Source organism: Geospiza fortis, unplaced genomic scaffold (assembly GCF_000277835.1).
Source record: "Geospiza fortis unplaced genomic scaffold, GeoFor_1.0 scaffold190, whole genome shotgun sequence".
NCBI lineage: Eukaryota > Metazoa > Chordata > Aves > Passeriformes > Thraupidae > Geospiza > Geospiza fortis.
The window spans coordinates 3,226,587-3,244,683 of NW_005054328.1; the positions used below are offsets into that span (position 1 = coordinate 3,226,587).

Sequence of the window (18,097 nt, forward strand, 5' to 3'; positions counted from 1 at the left end):
TTATTTCCAGATGATTTAATAATAATTGAGCTGCACATTCCAAGATGCTAGGAGGCCTAAAAAGAAATGGAAAAGCAGAAAGAGAAGCCTAACTGCTTCCATTATGGCTGTTAATGCCAGAAGAGAAAATTCATCCTAATGCATGGAAACTTCAAGATAGGACATTGATGCTGCCAGAATGATGGGATTCAGCTGTGTGGCCACAGCCACCAAAAGAAGCCAAGGGCAAGATAGGGCAAAGATTACAGGGAGAAGTGTCAAAAATCAGATAGATCAGCTGTAGAAACACAGGCAATGAAAGAGGACCTGAACAGAGTGAGAGAAGAGTTACCACTCAACTTTTCATCAAGCTCCTGAAACCACAGAGAGTATCACCTACCAAAGTTGAAATCACTACTGCATTGCAATTATTACACTCTTATATCCTTTACAATTCAGTTCCTTCTTACCTTTAGTGATTACTCTACCAGTCTGAATCTAAAACCAAAAAATAACCAAAAAAAAAAAAAGAAAGAAAAAAGAAAAAAAAAGCAGAGAACCTCATCATTCATCTACCAGGCACCAAGTAATAGGCAAGGATTCATCATGAAACAAAAAGAAAGATGTCAGTTAAGAGACAGCTCTGGGAACAGCCAATGAGTGCCATGCTTTAATCAAATCCAGATTTCCCTTCACTGTAATCGGAAAGAGTTAAGAGCAGGTGAGGCAAGAGACACAGTTGCTTTCCCAGGTTTCTTGCAATAAGGAATATAAAGAGGATAAAGAGAAAAAGACACATTAGAGAATCTCTCTTCTATTTTCTAACACAATGTTTCATGATAATTTTACACACTAAAGTGGCAATACAAAGAAATGTGAAAGAGGAAGATTAGAGTTTTAGCCATGAGGTGAATGCTACCACCCGCTGCTGAAAACAGGAACCCATGACCTGTTCCAGATTTCTTTTTGTGTCAGTGGACAAACATTTCTGGACTTCTAGATGGAAGAATGAGGATTCACCAGAGGGTGAAAGGAAAGACAAAGAGACAACTTATACCAAAACCCAGCTGCAAGTAGGCTTTGCCTCCTCACACCTCATCAGTACTGTAAACAATTCTTCTGCCTCCTTTCCACAAATACTATAAATTGAAGAACCTCACTGGAGAAAACCAAGAGATTTATTTTATTAACTCTGACAACTACATAAGAGCACCTGAAAAGCTGCCATTACTCTTCCATGCCATGGTCTCAGCCTGTTACTTTCCCTCTCCAAAGGGAGAATGGGACAGTGAGCCACTACATCTCAGACAAGTCTTGAATTATTTACAGGAAAAACATATATTACTGTTACAAACCTTGTAACACACTGCCCAGGGTATCCAACATTGCCATTCTGGGGGCCTGACCTCTCCTAGGACAAGTAATTACAAACACAAAATGCTTCTATGAGAGGGAACATGTAGGCAATTCAGTTCTGGAGTGCATCCTGGCCAAGACAGTAGAGCAGTCTGTTCTACTGTGCTAACTACAAACACCACCTTATGTTTATTTTGAGGGCATCTAGGAGCTTCTGCATATGATTATTTTTAACTAGTACTGCGGCATCAGAAAACATGATACTATTACTCCCTGAACTTTTTCATCACAGCATCTCTCCCGGATAATGCAAAGTAACTTGTTGCATCATAAGTCAACTCCATTCTTATTGCACAGAAGATGATACAAAACCAATTTCATTTCAGTTTACCTGGCAAGCCTGCTCATTCATGTTCTACACAGAAAACCCAGAAAAATGCAGACCCTTGCTCCAAACTTCTTTTCAGATGGTCTCTTTCAAAGATAAATTCACTATCTTAAGTCATCTGCTCAAGTGACAAACATTCCAAGCTACTCCAACACCTTCCTCCTTCCCAGCCCCCAATCTGTTTTAGCAAAACCAGCATAATTTGGTGTCCTACTTACTAGCTGGTGCTGATGACCACAAAAGAATTCTGCAAATTACAGAGAACTGTGATAGCTTAAGGAGACATACAAGTGCATTAAATCCTGCAGTATTTCACACGGAATAGGGATATTTTTACCTCAAAGATGAAATAAGCTTGAAATAAAAAGGCCAGCTCCCTGAATTAAAAAAAAATCCCTCCAACTGCTGTGAAGCAAAACGACCAATGCCTTTACCTGATTAGAATTGACAGAGATTGACTGAATCTTTCAGGGGATTAATGCATTTGTCTTTCAAATCCCAAGACCCAGATTCTAATTCGATCACAAATAAAATGTCTGCTGTGGTGGCACAGCCTGTAGTACAGTGCTCTTCTGGTAAGGTGGGAAAACTTTTACAACAAATACTTAGGGTTGCACTTTCTAGCAAAAATGAATCCAGCTTAGACTAAGGCACCTACTAACATGTTCTTGGTAGAAAATAACTGTTATGTAAGGAAATATGTATATACACAAGGCTTTCCTGCCATTTTGTGTATATACATTCTGAAGTTACACCTTGCAAAGACAAAAACCAGAAGAACTTACATTTATATATTTATATGTAAGTATATTTATTATTATTTATATATATATATATATATATATATATATATATTTGCAATTGCCCATAGGTACCTACCTTTGCAGGATGTAATTCTTTTTGTGGGGAAATTAACAAGAAACACACAAATAGGCCCTTTTGACTTCTTCATTCAAAGCAAGAAGAACAGGACCAGTGAAAAGAACTGAATATCCTACCTGGTAATGTCCAAAGAGGACATTAACCTATACTGAAATATGAATGGAAAGTGAAGATGAATTTCAGTAAGTAGGGCTGCAGTGATGGTGTTCCAGCATTAAAAATCACAATAAATTTTTGAGAAACATACCGTAATTGTTTTAATATGTAAGCATTTCTGTTAAACATGGTTCAGCATTTCCTTTCTGATAGAAAAGATTTTAGACTTTCCTGCATTTTTCTTAGCCTACAATAAATTTTTTTCTTTCCTCTTGAAAAATAAGCAAACAAATCCACAGCACAGTCACTTTGACATTCACCTAGAGAAATCCTGGAACAGTACAGTGGCGATTATATTTGCTTTTAAAATCAGTTTTAGAGAAAATATTACATCACTAAAATACATGATTATTGCAATTCCCTGCATTCATGTTAGGTTCAAAAGAAATACTTAGAAAATCTTCAGTTTAACAACACATGTATTCCTTAGCTATCAGGTCGGTGCTCACTAATTTATCTGGAGAGACTTTCAAAGTTATTAATAGCTATTGATACTATTCTCAGCGCAAAGACACTTACAGTGCCAATCCAGCACATCCATCTGGCCGATTACATTTCTAAAGACACTGCAGAAATGACAGCGAGCATTTAAAAGTGGTTCTGGGAGAGCTCTCTGCAGATCACCTCTATTTTAACAAAAGTACTCTCAAAGCCAACCTCAAGTTTAGGAAAGATTTTCTTAAACAAGTCAAATTTTGACTCCACAATAGAAGGAAGGCACAGCAGTATTACCTAATTGGAGTACTGTTCCATGAACCACAGTGTTTTAATTACCTAAGAATTTCCCTGCTTGTTCCACTACCACTATAATTGAAATAATTACAAAATGAGAGCATAGATATTTAAAAAAAAGACGAGAAATATAACTTCACACACCTTAAAATGTTTACCAAGTTTTCACACTAGATCCCTTCAGTGATTTTAGTGCTTGTTAGTTCCACTACCACTATAATTGAAATAACTACAAAATGAAAGCCCATATAATATTAAAAAAACAGGTGAGAAATATAACTTCACTCACCTTAAAATGATTACCAAGTTTTCACACTAGATCCCTTCAGTGATTTTAGTGCTTTAGTGACCCCCTTCCTTCCCCCTTTTCTTTCTGGCTACACATAAATATACAATATACTTCTCTCCAAGACTTTTATTAGAAATACTGGTTCAGTCATGTTAATATTTACAAGTGAATACAAGATTCACTCTGGCTACACAACCATTGCAGACTGGATCTGTTGAAAGTAAACTTGAATAAGCATCTACCTCATTAGACCCTATGCTTTTAAACTAAACTGAGTAATACATCAGAAAAATTTCAGAGTAGATTTACTGTAAGCAGTTTGTAGAAATTCCAAAAAAAAAAAAAAGCTCAGTCTCTGACTAACTAACACCTCAGAAAAACAACAGCTAAAGCTATAAAATTAGCCTTTAAAACAGTACATGACTACATGGGCCGCACAGTTTGAGACTGAAGACTGATAATGAAGTAGCACTGCAGAGTGAAAATTGAGAGGCCATATATTTTTGGATGGAAAATCTATAGAATTAAAAATTTTCTATTCACTTACTGTTATTTTAATAGAGCTGTTCATATGGCCCCAAATGAATTTTTTTCTTAGGTTGTCATTGCTTGAACTAACTTACCTGCTTTGCTATTGATTATTCACTGCACAAACTGCACTCCATTCCTCAATTAGTGGAATTACAGAATCATTAAAGTTGGAAAAGACCTCCAGGATCATCTAGTCCATCCCATGACTGAACACCACCATGTCAATTAAACCATAGCACCTAAATGCCATGAACAGTAATTTCTTGAACACCTCTAGGGAGGGTGACCCCACACTTCCTGGGGCAGCCCATTCTAACATCTAACCACCCCATCCAGTGAAGAAATTTTTCCTGATGTCTAACCTGATCCTCCCCCTGCACAGCTTCAGGCCATTTCCTTTTGTCCTGTTGCTAATAATCTCAGTTTATAAAGTTTCTTTATACTTTACAGGAGAAATCCTGTAATAGCAGATTGAAGCTACTGCATGAATTAAAATTATATCCCCACAGCCTCATCCATGTTTCAGGCAAAAGAAAAGTCCATATCTTCTTAGGAGAGATCGTGCAGACAGATTGCCGCAGGAAAGCAAAATGACTGGGACAAAAAGAATGGCCAGTTTATGCTTCCTTCTTACCTATCATACTTGGCAATGTCTGCAGTCTTCTGGCACTACAGGTATTTCTAAGGAGTTTGACAGGACCTGTACCTAACTCAGAAAGAATCTAGTATCATCTACAAAGCAAAGGCCATGAAGCTTCCATTAACACATGTATAAGCCAAGAGATCATTTTTAAAAGCATTTCCCATTTTAGCACAGGATACATATTTTCAGAGGCAGCAAGCCTGGTAGAACATATAGCAGCTTGCTGTAAAATGTTAACTAGCATAAAGTTTCTCACTACAGCCAAAGAAATTAGGATTAAACTTTAACTAGTTCACTATAACTTTCTTTCCTTGACCTATCATTTTTTTCCTTCCTCATTTGGGTAGTTCTGAACAGTTATCAGGTCACTCACTAGTTGCCTTTTTTTTTTTTTTTAATTTTCCTTCAAGAAACACTTCATCTTATGCACCTGCAGGCATATTTTCCTGTCACAGAATCATCTTCATGGCTCATCTCTGTATATTCTGCAAACATTTAAATTTGCCTTGCAGTGGTTTCTCAGGAATCAGTCAAGTCCCTGCTGCTTTATGTCACAAAAAATTCTGTATTATCATAATGTCACAGTATCAGTGGTGCTAATAACTGGCAAGAAAACAAAGATGTGAGTATCAGAGAATCATAGAATGACTTGGGTTGGAAAGGACCTCAAAGATCATCCATTTCAAACCACCCTGGCTTGAGTAAGGACCTCACTAGAGGTTGCTCAGAGTCCCATCCAACCTGGTCTTGAACACTTTCAGGGACGGAGCATCATCCACAGCTTCTCTGGGCAACCTGTTCCAGTGCCTCACCACCCTCACAGTTAAGAATTTCTTCCCATGTACAGTATTGGTAAAGCTAAGGATGACATATGGACAAAGGTCCATATAGCACAGGATGCTATATGGACAAAGGTTCCCAAAACCCAGGGAAAAATACTTTAACCAGGTCAGCTATTATGCTTTTTTTTTTTTTAATTAATTAGTAGATCAGTAGAGACAAAGCAGGTTTTTTAAAATCTTTGATAATAAATCTAAAAATCTGAGTTAAGTATTTTGTCTATCCTTAAGCTTTAACTAGTCAGGAACAAACTAATTAGTTCAGGTCAAGAACAAGAGACATCAAAATGTTTTGGCAAAGCATTGTCATTTTAACAAGCCATAAAACATAAAACTAAGGTGCAAAAATAAGAGTATTCAGCCTCAAGCATAATGAATAATGACAGCACATACCCCAAAAATCAAAACAATGAAACCCACAAATTCTAAGTTTGCTGTACAAAACCCTGTGGTCAGAAATGAGAGATGCCTTCCCCAAAACCAAGAGGACTATGAGGCAAGACTAACAGGTACCAACCATAACCAGTTGTGGCTTTGTTTTGAATTTCAGGGCTTTGTAATTGACTGCTTAGTCTTCTTTAAAGCTGTAAACAGCAACATAAAATCAAAATGCCACGCAGCTAAGAGCAACACCTCCTGCAGCTAATGAACACCTGTGTAATGTGCATGTGTTTTATAAACTCCCATTTAAGTAACAGGAAAGCCAAATCCCAATTTGCTGTTAAAAGGCCTGATGTATTTTAACTAACCTTCCCATAATTGTAATCTTCTCAGGACTCCTATGCCTCAGTGATTAATATCATATTGTCTCTGTGCCTATACACAGCAATTACATTATACACATGTTTCAAGACAAGGATAGTTATGGAATTACTATGAAGTTCAGGACACATGACAATTTACCATCAAGTCTCAGGATTTTCAATTCCAAATATATTGCCTTGCTCAAATTATATGTATCTCCTCCATTGATTATGCTTACTTGTGGGGACAGAATAAATGCTCTGCTTTAAGTAATAATAAAAATATAATCCTCATTGAAGCCTACACAAGATATGCAAGATACAAGCCCTTGAGCTATGAAGTACTCTTCTGGTTGCCATATCTTCTTTTCCAAACATCACAAATGCAAGATGCATTCCCAATGCAGTCATGCCTGCATGCTTTTTCTTAAGTATTATAAGTTATGGAGTAAACAGATGAAAGCACACAAAACCCCCAATCCAACCACACAATGTAATTTTATAAACTACTTGCAGACTTTATGATCCAGCATATATGTCTGTATTTCTAAAGCAATAGAAGTACTGCACAAAACATACTTCATAAAGCTTTTCTTCCACTGAAACTTTTATTCAAACTTTTGTGGTTTTTGCCAAAACTATCTATCATGTCACTGCTTCATACTGGGGTATGGCACTTCACATTGGGGTTTGGCACTATGAAAATAGTTGTAGAAGTATCAGTAAGCAGTAATGCAAACACAGGATTTATGCACATTCAATCTTGCAACAACAGATTAGTCTACTGGCCCACCCAGAGTTTTATAATGCTGAAGGGGATGATCACAGGGTATGATGACCTCCTCCAAAGACAGATACTGGATTCCTTCAGTTTAAACATAAGTTCATTGAAAAATGTGAAAGATTATTAATATCAGTTCAATAATAACTCTGCAAGGTCTTATCCACTGTGGAGTCAAGTGTTACAACCTCAGCATACATGGGACAGTAAATTCAGCACTGACAGTAAATTCAGCACTGACACATGACTAATGTGCTAGAAGGATAGTGATGTTTAACTACACAGCAAATATAAACAACTTATGTCCATGCTCTTGTAACACAGCTATTTGGGGTTGTGGATGAACATTTAGAGACTTAAATGCAGTGCTTGAGCATGTATGAAAACCAGCAGTGGCAAGTGAAATCTAACTAAGAATAATACCAGAAAACTACGGGGTAAAATTTGCAAGCACAGAAAGCTCTCTGATAAACTACCTGTTTTCCCTGTTTGCATTATCACAAGGATGCTCCTCATCACTTTGGTTTTACAGAAGGATGAATGAGATGAGAATTTTGTTTTGATTAAAAACTACAAAAGGAGTTACTGAAATGCATTAGCGCTTCAAAGTTCAGAGACAGAAGTAAATTTACAGTTGTGAGATGCATTAGGTCTTCTGTTAGCTTAACACAAATACATCAGTCAAAGCCTCCAAGGAAAAACAAAACTCTAAAACATTTAGAACTTAATTCCTCAACATCCCTTTAACATCAGCAAAAATGACAAATTGGAGAGATGAGGAACCAAGCACAAAAAAAGACTAATTTTGAAAGGCTGATTTTCAAAATAGGAACTGAATGACAACATGTTTTTAACACAAAAGTGATGAAAAGAATGATCAGTGTCTGAATCTTTGATTCACTAATACACAGTAGCAAAATCATCAGTGTGGAAGCTACATAATGTCCATGTCCAAATGACTGCTACAATTGAATCTTTTCACTTCCACAGTTGTGTTACCTTCCATGCTAACACATGGGTCCCAAGCTTCTCTAATGGTTTCAGCAATAAAGTGTCTCCTTCATGGTAAAATATTCAGGAATCACTGAAATGGAGATTGGACAAAGTAGAAAAAAACCTGACCTAATTATCAAAGCATTTTAGGGTACTCTGTGAGTATTTCTACTGGGCTCATCTGTTCCTGGTAAACCACTAAATATTAAACTGCATAGAAAATATGATTATGAAGTCTCCTATTTACAGCCCAGCTAGTCAATTTAACTACTAAGTACTTTTTTTTTTAATGTTAACTCAAACCATTTAAAAACAAGTTGTTACAATGATATTCTAAGAATAGGAAGACATAAAATCAGGTCAGAGGGAAGATTTGCTGGCTCAACAGAAAAAGTGAAAGACATGGGTTATAAATTCACTTCTTTCAGCAATATTCTAAGAACATTTAGAAAGCATTTAAAACATTTAAAATTTATGACCAATTTTTCTTATTGGTCATAACTGGGAGAAGCAATCAAGGAGATAATATCTATAAGCAGATAAAAAAAAGAAAATAGAAGAACACTATAGTCAAGCATGTAAACTAAGCACAACATATGCAAGAGCTGGAAGAAGACACTTTTTAGATATAGCAGAAATAGATAAAAGGAATAGGAAAATATGATGGAAACAAACCAAACAGTCGAGAGTTCATGACTATGCTGAAACAGAAAGTGAAACCAGGGATGCACTGGTTTGACCCTGTCTGGAGGCCAGGTACCAACCAAAACTGCTCTGTCACTCCCCACTCAGCTGGATAGGTTACAGAAGATAGAAGAAAAGGCTCATAATGAGTTAATCAGAATGACAGAATGACTAGGTTGGAAGAGATCTTCAAGATCATCAAGTCCAACCCATGCCCTAACACCTCAACTACACCATGGCACCAAGCGCCACATCCAGTCTTTTCTTAAAAACAGCCAGGGATGGTGACTCCACCACCTCCCCAGGCAGACCATTCCAGTACTTTATCACTCCTTCCATAAAAAACTTCTTCCTAATATCCAACTTATATCTCCCTTGGTGCAGCTTAAGACTGCATCCTCTGGTTCTGTCAGTGGTTGCCTGGAGAAAGGGACCAACCCCTACCTGACTACAGCCACCTTTCAGGGTGTTGTAGAGAGCAATAAGGACAGGGAGAGGTCACAAACTGATTACTGTCACAGACAAAACAGATGTGACTTGGGGAAATTACTTGAATTTATTACCAATCAAAATCTGAGTTGTATAATGAGAAGCAGAACAAACCCAAAAAGCACCTTTCTCCCAAACCCTCCCTGCTTCCCAGGCTTAACTTTACTCCTGATTCTGTACCTGTCATTGCCCTGTCAGTCGCAATGGGATATTGGAAATAGGGATTACAGTCAGTTCATCACATGCTGTTTCTGATTCTGCTTCTTCCTTAGGAGGAGGAGTCTTTTCCCTGCTCCAGTGTCAGGTTGCTCCCACAGGAGATAGTCCTCCATGAAATTCTCCAGCCTGAGTCCTTCTCACAGAGTGCAGCTCTTCACAAACTGATCCAGTGTTGGATCCTTCCTGCCAGGAGCCTGCTCCAGCACAGGCTTCCCATAGGGTCACAGCCTTCTTACAGCATCCACCTGCTCTGGTGTGAGGCTCCTCCACAGGCTGCAGATGGATCTCTGCAGCCCTATGGACCTCCACAGGCATCAGGGGCACCTCACCAAGGTCTTTCCCATGGGCTGCAGTGGCATCTCTGCTTCAGTGCCTGGCGCACCTCCTCCCTCACCTTCCTTCCCTGACCTCCATGTCTGCAGAGTGGTTTGTATCACATATTCTCACTCTTTTCTCTGGCTGCAATTACTTCTGTGCTACTTTTTTTCCCCTCTTCTTAAATATATTATTGTAGAATCATAGAATCGCCTGGTTTGGAAAGGATATTAAAGATCAGCCATTTCAAACAACTTTATCATGAACAGGGACATCTTCCATTAGACCAGGTTGTTTAGAGCCCCATCCAGCCTAAACATTCCAGGCTTTAAACATTTCCAGGGATGGGGCATCCACAGCTTCTCTGGACAACCTGTTCCAGCATCTCACCATCCTCAGAATAAAGAATTTTTTCCTAACATTTCTAACCCAAACCTCCACTTTTCCAGTTTGAAGCCATTCCCCCTTATCTTCTCACTACATGCCTTTGTAAAAAGTTTCTTTCCATTTTTCTTGTAGGCTCCTTTCAGATACTGGAAGGACACAATTAGGTCACCCCAAAGCCTTTTCTTTTCCAGGCTGAACAAATCCAATTCTCCTAGCCTTTCCTCATAGGAGAGGTGCTCCATCCCTCTGAACAACTTGGTGGCCCTGCTCCAGATTTGCTCCGTTAGGTCATTGTCCTTTTTGTGCTGGGGACCCCAGAGGTGGAAGAGTGGAGTAGAGAGACAAGAGTGGAGTAGAGGGACAGACTCACCTGCTTCAATCTGCTGGCCATGCTGCTTTTCATGGTGTGATTGTTGTCACAGAGATTTTATTACACCACTGATTGGCTCAGCCTTGGCCAGCAGCGGGCCCACCTTGGAATGGGCCAGCATTGACTCTGTTGGACATGGGGGAAGCTTCTAGCATAGCCCTCCCAGTACCAAAACCTTCCCATGCAAACACAATACAAAGGAAGAATCCCATGGTACAAGCAGACACAATGCCACAGAGAGAGTGAACACTCCAGGACAGGAGTTAAGGATCAAACCACTGAAATAATTCAAGTGCCTAAAGAAAGAAGTTGAGTTGCAGGTAAACAAGCAACACAAAACCAAGAGCTATTGATGCCCACAGGCATCACTATCTCTCATCAAATGCAAGCCAAACTGAGGTAGCTTATTCTCCCTCACCTTCCATGAGAGAAAGGTAATCTAGTTCATGCTTATCTATAGATCCAAGCAAACACAAAATGAGTTAATACAAACCACATTGCACTCCATTTATCTCCAGGCTTGCCTTGCAGCTACTTACTGCTTTGCCTAGTAGCTAGGGTGCAGTACTCAAAACTCCAACAGGGCTAACACCTAAGTATTGCCAAGCCTGAATTTCAGAGCTGACTTCATTTGCATCCTTAAAATTCCACAAGACTTTGAAGTTCATACACTCAGAAGCACTTGAGTTTGTCAACACTGAGCTTAGTTGTTCCCACTTGCCACCACACAAGATGCAGGAACTGTATTCAGCATCTACATCCTCCTAAGTGAGGTGTCAGTCAGACAGACCCACTCAAAGTGTTCCTTATGAAGTGCAGCGGTAGCTCCAACTTGGTTTCCAAATACAGTTTGAGAAAGCAAAGCCTTGTAATATATTTACTAGTCAGAGAAGTCCTACCTTATGGATCAGATCTGTCCTTAAAATCACACTGTCAAACTTCTGTGCTCTGGAAACACCCCAGTCACATCAACACTCTTTAAAAGCCAAAGCTGTCATTCCTTTAATGGTCAATTCTTTTTAGGTAAATGAACTCTCATTTAGCTCCAGTTTTTCAGGTCATTCCGGCATTCATTCAATCCCACTCGCCTTACCTCAGAAAAACTCTTCAGTACATACAACAGCCTCTTCTCCCCCCTTAGCCCTGCATCCTAGCAAATTCTTCCTCTCAAAGTCTGCTCCATATCTATTTGGAGTATTTTCATTCATTCACCTTTTATCTAAATGCTCTCCTAATCAATCAAGTAATTCCAAAAACCTGTCTGGACCGGAAGAGGAAAAAGTGGAGTCTTGCCTTACCCACTCCTCATGACTCCTGATCTACAAGACCTTAAAAGGAACTACATCTTATATTCCCTAAGCTTCTTCTACTACCTGTCCTTGTGCAGCCTTTGACACTCTTCCCTGGTTGCACAGGACAGCAGCACAGCTGCCTTGAATACAACCTCTTCTGGTGGTTCATACCTATAACCCCAGCCCTGCCACAGCCCTCCTCACCCTGAGCGCAGCATGAGGGCAGGGTGACAACTACAAACACTCCTGTTGAGGTACTCCAACTAGAGACAGCTACCTGTGAGCAAGAGTTCAGCCACTATCCCTGATCAGTCTGTGTAACCAGTGGAGTCTCCAGGATGACTGCATCTGCTTCATAGCAAGGATATTTCAACTTCCCAAGAATTCTTCACCTCTGGTTGCAGTATGGGGCTCCAGGACCACACACTGATTTACACCTCATGATGCCTCAGCTGAGAAACATGATTTGCTTAGAACTCTGCAACAGCAATTTGCCATGTGCTGAATTCTAAACATCTAGCCACTTGACCTTCTGCAGTAGGTACTAAGGTCATGCAATCAGCTTGGTCAATTCTGTAAACAGCCATTTCCAGATCTTTTCCCATGGATTCTCCTTTAAGAGTACTCATAACAACTTATTTCCTTTAAAGATTTCAAGATGTGCTACCTACACAGTTTTAGAATGAATTTTCAAATATTCAGTTATGTTCTTGTCATTTTGTCTACACATTTCCTTTTCTTTCTGGAATATGCTGATGCGTGTTCAAACAGAGGTTTGTATTACATTCTTGCTGGTGCTCTTTGAAGGTGTTTTCTGTTTCATTTCTTTACTGGAGCTGAGATTTGCATATCTTCCCTACAACTTCTCCTCCTTCATTTTAGGAAAGAAGTCTTCCACTCATAACTCACTTTTCATCCATAGAGTTTATTTTGCTTGGTCCTACTCCCTCATGACCAAGGTCTTGAAGCTTGCTGACCCAAGGTGTCTAAGTAGACATTTCCCCTTCACTAATGTACTTTTCTGAATGATGTTTCCACTTCCAAAAATGTGTGGTATCTGTTTAGTTCTGATTATGTCTTTTGAGTTGTACAATCTGATAAAATCTCCTGATGATGAAACAGGGGTAGAATTTCCCTCAAACAATCAGCAAATTGCCTTCAATACCAAGCATTATATTTTTTCTTCACTAATAAATTCCCTCTCTTCACTGACTGGCAATTAAATGTCAAGTGAATCAAATAAACTGGATGCTCCTATTGCTCAGTTTAGTTGACAGCAGTCTCATATGATCTAGGCATTAACATTCTTTGCTTCCACAATCAATTTCTCCAAGTGCTGCTCCTGCCACAGGTTTTTTCTTTGTGTTTCTGCCACAAGACAGCCAGCCCAGTTAGACAGTTTTTCCATTTCCAGTATGTTTCTCCCTGTCTAATCCTTGTGTTTTACCCAGCCATGGCCACAGACTGAAAAAACTGTTCCCTTGAGAAATATTGTATTTGCAGGACAAGTATTGTGCCAAATCACCAAATCTGATGCTCAACCAGCCCTCTGAAAGTTCAGGAACACATTCTGCTTTGTTTCTGTGAAACAGACTTCATGAACCTTAATCTCACCCTTCATTCTCTTTCCCCATCATCACCCTCTGAAGCACTTTCACTGGGATTCTACTTGCCTCCACTTTGGCACAAATCCTCAGCTACAAGGGACTACTTGCACTCAGAGTGTTCTGCTAAGCACCCAGTGAACTTCTCAAGCACAAACACTTAGGATCCTTTGGTCATACTTGGGTTCTCCATGGGGGAAGGTACAAGGGAAGAAAAAACGTGTTTTGTTCTGTTTCTGTTCCCTGGACTGAAATAGAAAACGAACCTGAACCTCCTGGGCAATTTTTAAATTAGTCCCAAGATTTCCTAGCAAAAGTGGTCATGGCAATCAGTGTTCTCAAGGAAGCTGCTCCACTGGTTCACCTTTTAGGCAAGCAGCTCTAAGTTTCCCATCTTCTCCATCCTCACTGCCTTATACTTTTGACCCAACTGATAAAACCTACAATTGATGTTGCTTCTGAACAAGATGCTAGGGAGAACACCACCCTACCACTTAAGTGAAAGTTTGCATCTCTCTCCTTTCCTACTGATGGAAAAAGTCTGTAATCTTATTAACTGCAACAGCTGTAAATAGTTGCTGTTCCAAAGCAGTCCCACGTGGCCTGGGATGGCCCTGCCTCCTTTAAACTCTTGAGCTCCAAGAACAATCATTCTCACCCAAAGTCAGTAAAGCCTTCTGTTCCTTAGTTCAGTACATTCAAATTAAGTAGCTCCTCTAAATAAATATTTTTGTCCAGTGTTTCATGAGTCTTCTTTTCAAGCCACAATCCCACTCCCCCTCCCCGACTGACAATGGTCTCTTTGCCCACATTTTGAGATTTCCACACTCTTCTTTTCTGATTGTGTCCTGAGTTATTCATCTTAATAGTTCCCCTGGGCTCAGCCTGGAACCTCCCTTTAAGTCACTTGCTCAGTCATCTAATCATACCCTTAATCCTTCCTGGCAAATCCAACCCCAACCAGCTACTCAAGCTGAGAGAAAGAAGGAAGCCCTGCCCTAGCAATTACATGGAACTGGTCCCATGCCCTTACAGAAATAAGGACATGGAATTCCTAGATCATATTTCCTGATAGTAACTGTTCCTCTGACCACCTTTTTTTTGCTGTTGATGACCGCTAAGAACATGTTTTTGACCCTTCTATCTCTTCTTGAAGATTATGGCTTCCTAAATTATGAATTTCAGCCTCCTAGGTGAATATATAGTTACAATGGATTTTGGGCTTTCATGGAAGGGGTCTGAAAAGTAGTCACGGGCGGAGAGAAACAAAGTAGTTTTTCAACAAATGAACAAGCAAAAGCATCAAGCTAATGCTGAAAATGTATTTGATAATATACTTGGGGGAAAAGTCACAGAACACTGCTATTATTCCCAAATGCAAGACTTAAAAAACCAAAACCACAAACAAATCAGATTTAGACAGCATGCTTAATGCTAAAAGAAATTGTAACATCGACTCAAAACCATTTAGGCTCATTATATACTTGGTCTTTTGGGGGTTTTTGGTCTCAGAAAAGGTCAGTTGCTTTTTAAATAGCACAAAGCAGGAGAAGGAAAATGATCAAATCTTTAATGTGCAAAAATAAAGCAGCACAAGACTCAGTGGGATGTTCTGGCACAGTTCTACAGAAGTGTCATCACAGGAGTCCGAGGCAGCAGGAGAAAACACCTGCTGGCAAGACAATCTTGCTGAATACAGAGAACAGGGCTAAAGACACACAGGTGTTCAATAAAAAAATGGAAGTGGGAAATTGAGAGAATAAGTGTAGGAGTAGTAGTGGGAATAAAATTTCTTCACATTTTGTTGTGTAATTTTGCTGTGTAGTAGTGTTTCAGTATGATTTATTGTGTAATGCTATTGCATAGCATCATTTGTTGAGCAACTTTGCTGCGTGGTATAGTTTTTTATTTAATGATATTGAACATTAGGCAATGGTCTTGCATGCCATAATTTGTGTTTTCTGTTGAGCAACGTTACTGTCATAGCTCTTAACACAAAGGTGAATTGCATGAATTCATAACAGTGCTGAATTCACAATTTTAACATATCATAGAATGGCTTGGGTTGGAAGGGACCTTAAAGATCATCTACTTCCAACCACCCTTCCGTGGGCAGACACACCTTTCACTAGAATTTCAGAGCCTCATCCAACCTGGCCTTGAACAATTCCAGGGATGGGGCACCCACATGTTCTCTGGGCAACCTGTTCCTGTGCCTCATTACCCTTGCAGGAGAGAATTATTTTCCTATTATCTAAACCTACTCTCTTTCAGTCTGAAGCCATTACCTTGTCGTATCCCTACATGCCCTTTTAAAAAGTCTCTCTCCTGCATCCCTTTAGGTACTGGAAGGATGCTGTATGTTCACTCAGAGATGGCAAATGGAGACAATTATTTTTGTCTGAACAAAGAAACATGCAGAAAAACAGCAAACTGAGCAGGTATTTTTGCAGAACTTCGGTCATTAAAGATTATTTCACTAACAGCCGCACGGCACTGCCTCATGAGTAACACTTTCTTATTCTGAGCTACCTTGTAACTACAATGTGACACACTACATGTTTCACCTATCCCTACTTGACTGTAAAAACTACAGGATAACCTTGGTCCACATACTACTGGGTATAAATAAGAACTGTAATGTGTTTTTCATGTGACTTAGGCTCTACTCAAAACTAGCCTTGCACGGACCTGCTGTAATCCAAAATCTGAACAAGAAACTTTCCACGAGATAGGACTGATTACTTCATTACAATGGAATCCTGCTTTAACAGCAGTGTTACCAAACTTAAAGCAAAAATTAAAAAAATTACTTCAGTAAATCAGTAAGACTTACACATATTTTAGGGGCAATAACAATGTCATCCTACTACTGCTTAACATCCTCCAAAGAAGCAGAAGAAAAAAATTTGCTCTATGTATAGTATCATAGTTAGTTACTTATTGTTACATTCTTTATGTTTACTTGCTTTTTCTTCTTTTTTTCCCTTCTGATCATTTTTGCTTGCAATAGACATAGTCTATTGAGAGACTTAAACGATATTTTTGAAGTTCAGGAAATACAGCAGAATTTGAAATATTTTTTTCAAATAAATCAAGTAATCTATAAGGTTATCAACCTTGTACCCACATCTATTTTTATATCCATCTGAAAATGCTATTGATTGACCAGAATAGCATCTCTTTCATTCTTTACCTGGCAGTCTATGAACAACTGTATGTTGCAAGAGTCAGAGAGCAAGCACTGGTAGATTACAATGCAGTGCTGCTGCAAGCATTTTTAGTTGCTCTCGTATTCTGGCAGTTTTTAAAAACAGAAGAGAAAAATACACAAGCAGGCTCAATTTTTAAAATATAGCAATATACAGAAGTTATGGAAAGGCAAATTGTGAAAAAAGGGAGCTCCTTCCACCTATAACATAAGATTAATTTATTATCTGACAGATGGCAGAAGGAAGGGGGGGTGGAAAAGCAAAGACTGCTGATGCAGTGAGCTTCCCGTCTGTAATGAAGGCCCCGCATTCCCACCTATCACACTGCCACCAAATACATCCACACTTACATGCACACCAGTTTTGCTCTGGGTTTCAAAATAGCTAAACCTCATCGTTGCGTGGACAACGAAAAAGTGAAGAAAACATCCAGAGGAGTAAATGATCCTTCTGCCAGCTGCCCGTGGCTACTCACAATAGCAGCTGTGAAAGCGACTCCTTTCATTTGATACACGAGACAGAACCATTCACGCTGACCAATAACACTCCCAGAGCTACCGGCCACTGCAGCAAGGCACCACCTCATTTGCTGTCCCAGCACCGCAAGCTGCTTTTGCACATTTCTCCGTATTCCAAGACATTTACTCTTCCTTCAGCATCTGCCACATTGCAGTCGTGGAGTGCCAATACAGGAGTGGAGCACATTGAAAACGAAAACCAGCAGGACTGACCCAAACACACTTAATATAAAATGATAAGCTGCTGCAGCGGCGGTAACAACCATTTCCTCATTTCTTTTGCTGAACTCCACGCGATGCCGACGTGGGGCTCCCACCTGCCGCAGAAGCCAAAGACCGCCTGAGCTCCGGCACCACTTACCGGAGGGCCTCGCTTACCTCCGACATCAGATCCCCGTATGACAAGCTCAAGGCACGCCGCGGCGGCAGAGAACCGTAGGAACCCCGGCCCTGGGAAGCGGATTTCGCTACGTCCACCCGCGGGCGCCCGGGGGACGCGCTCACCTTGCCGCGGATCGATGCCCCGCGCACCCCGGGCCGCTACACGGGATTACGGCAGATAAACAAACACCGCACGGAACGCACCCGGAGGGGCGAGGAGGGCAGGCGGGGGTGGGGGGTCTGTCCCCGCCGCGGCCCCATCCCGGGGAGCCGGAGCGCGCTCCGCGTCTCCCGGGAGGTGGAGCCACTTTGAG

The 18,097-nt window shown here is 40.1% G+C and overlaps 1 protein-coding gene across 1 annotated transcript in view; it reads right to left on the reverse strand.

Moving 5' to 3' along the window:
* Positions 1-18,044, reverse strand: part of ELOVL4 (ELOVL fatty acid elongase 4) — a 37,165-nt gene extending 19,121 nt beyond the window's left edge. The window contains 3 exon segments of the mRNA XM_031057152.1: positions 17,781-17,934; positions 17,936-18,023; positions 18,025-18,044. Coding sequence (XP_030913012.1) covers positions 17,781-17,934; positions 17,936-18,023; positions 18,025-18,044 — 262 coding nt within the window.
* Positions 18,045-18,097: the final 53 nt, after the last annotated feature.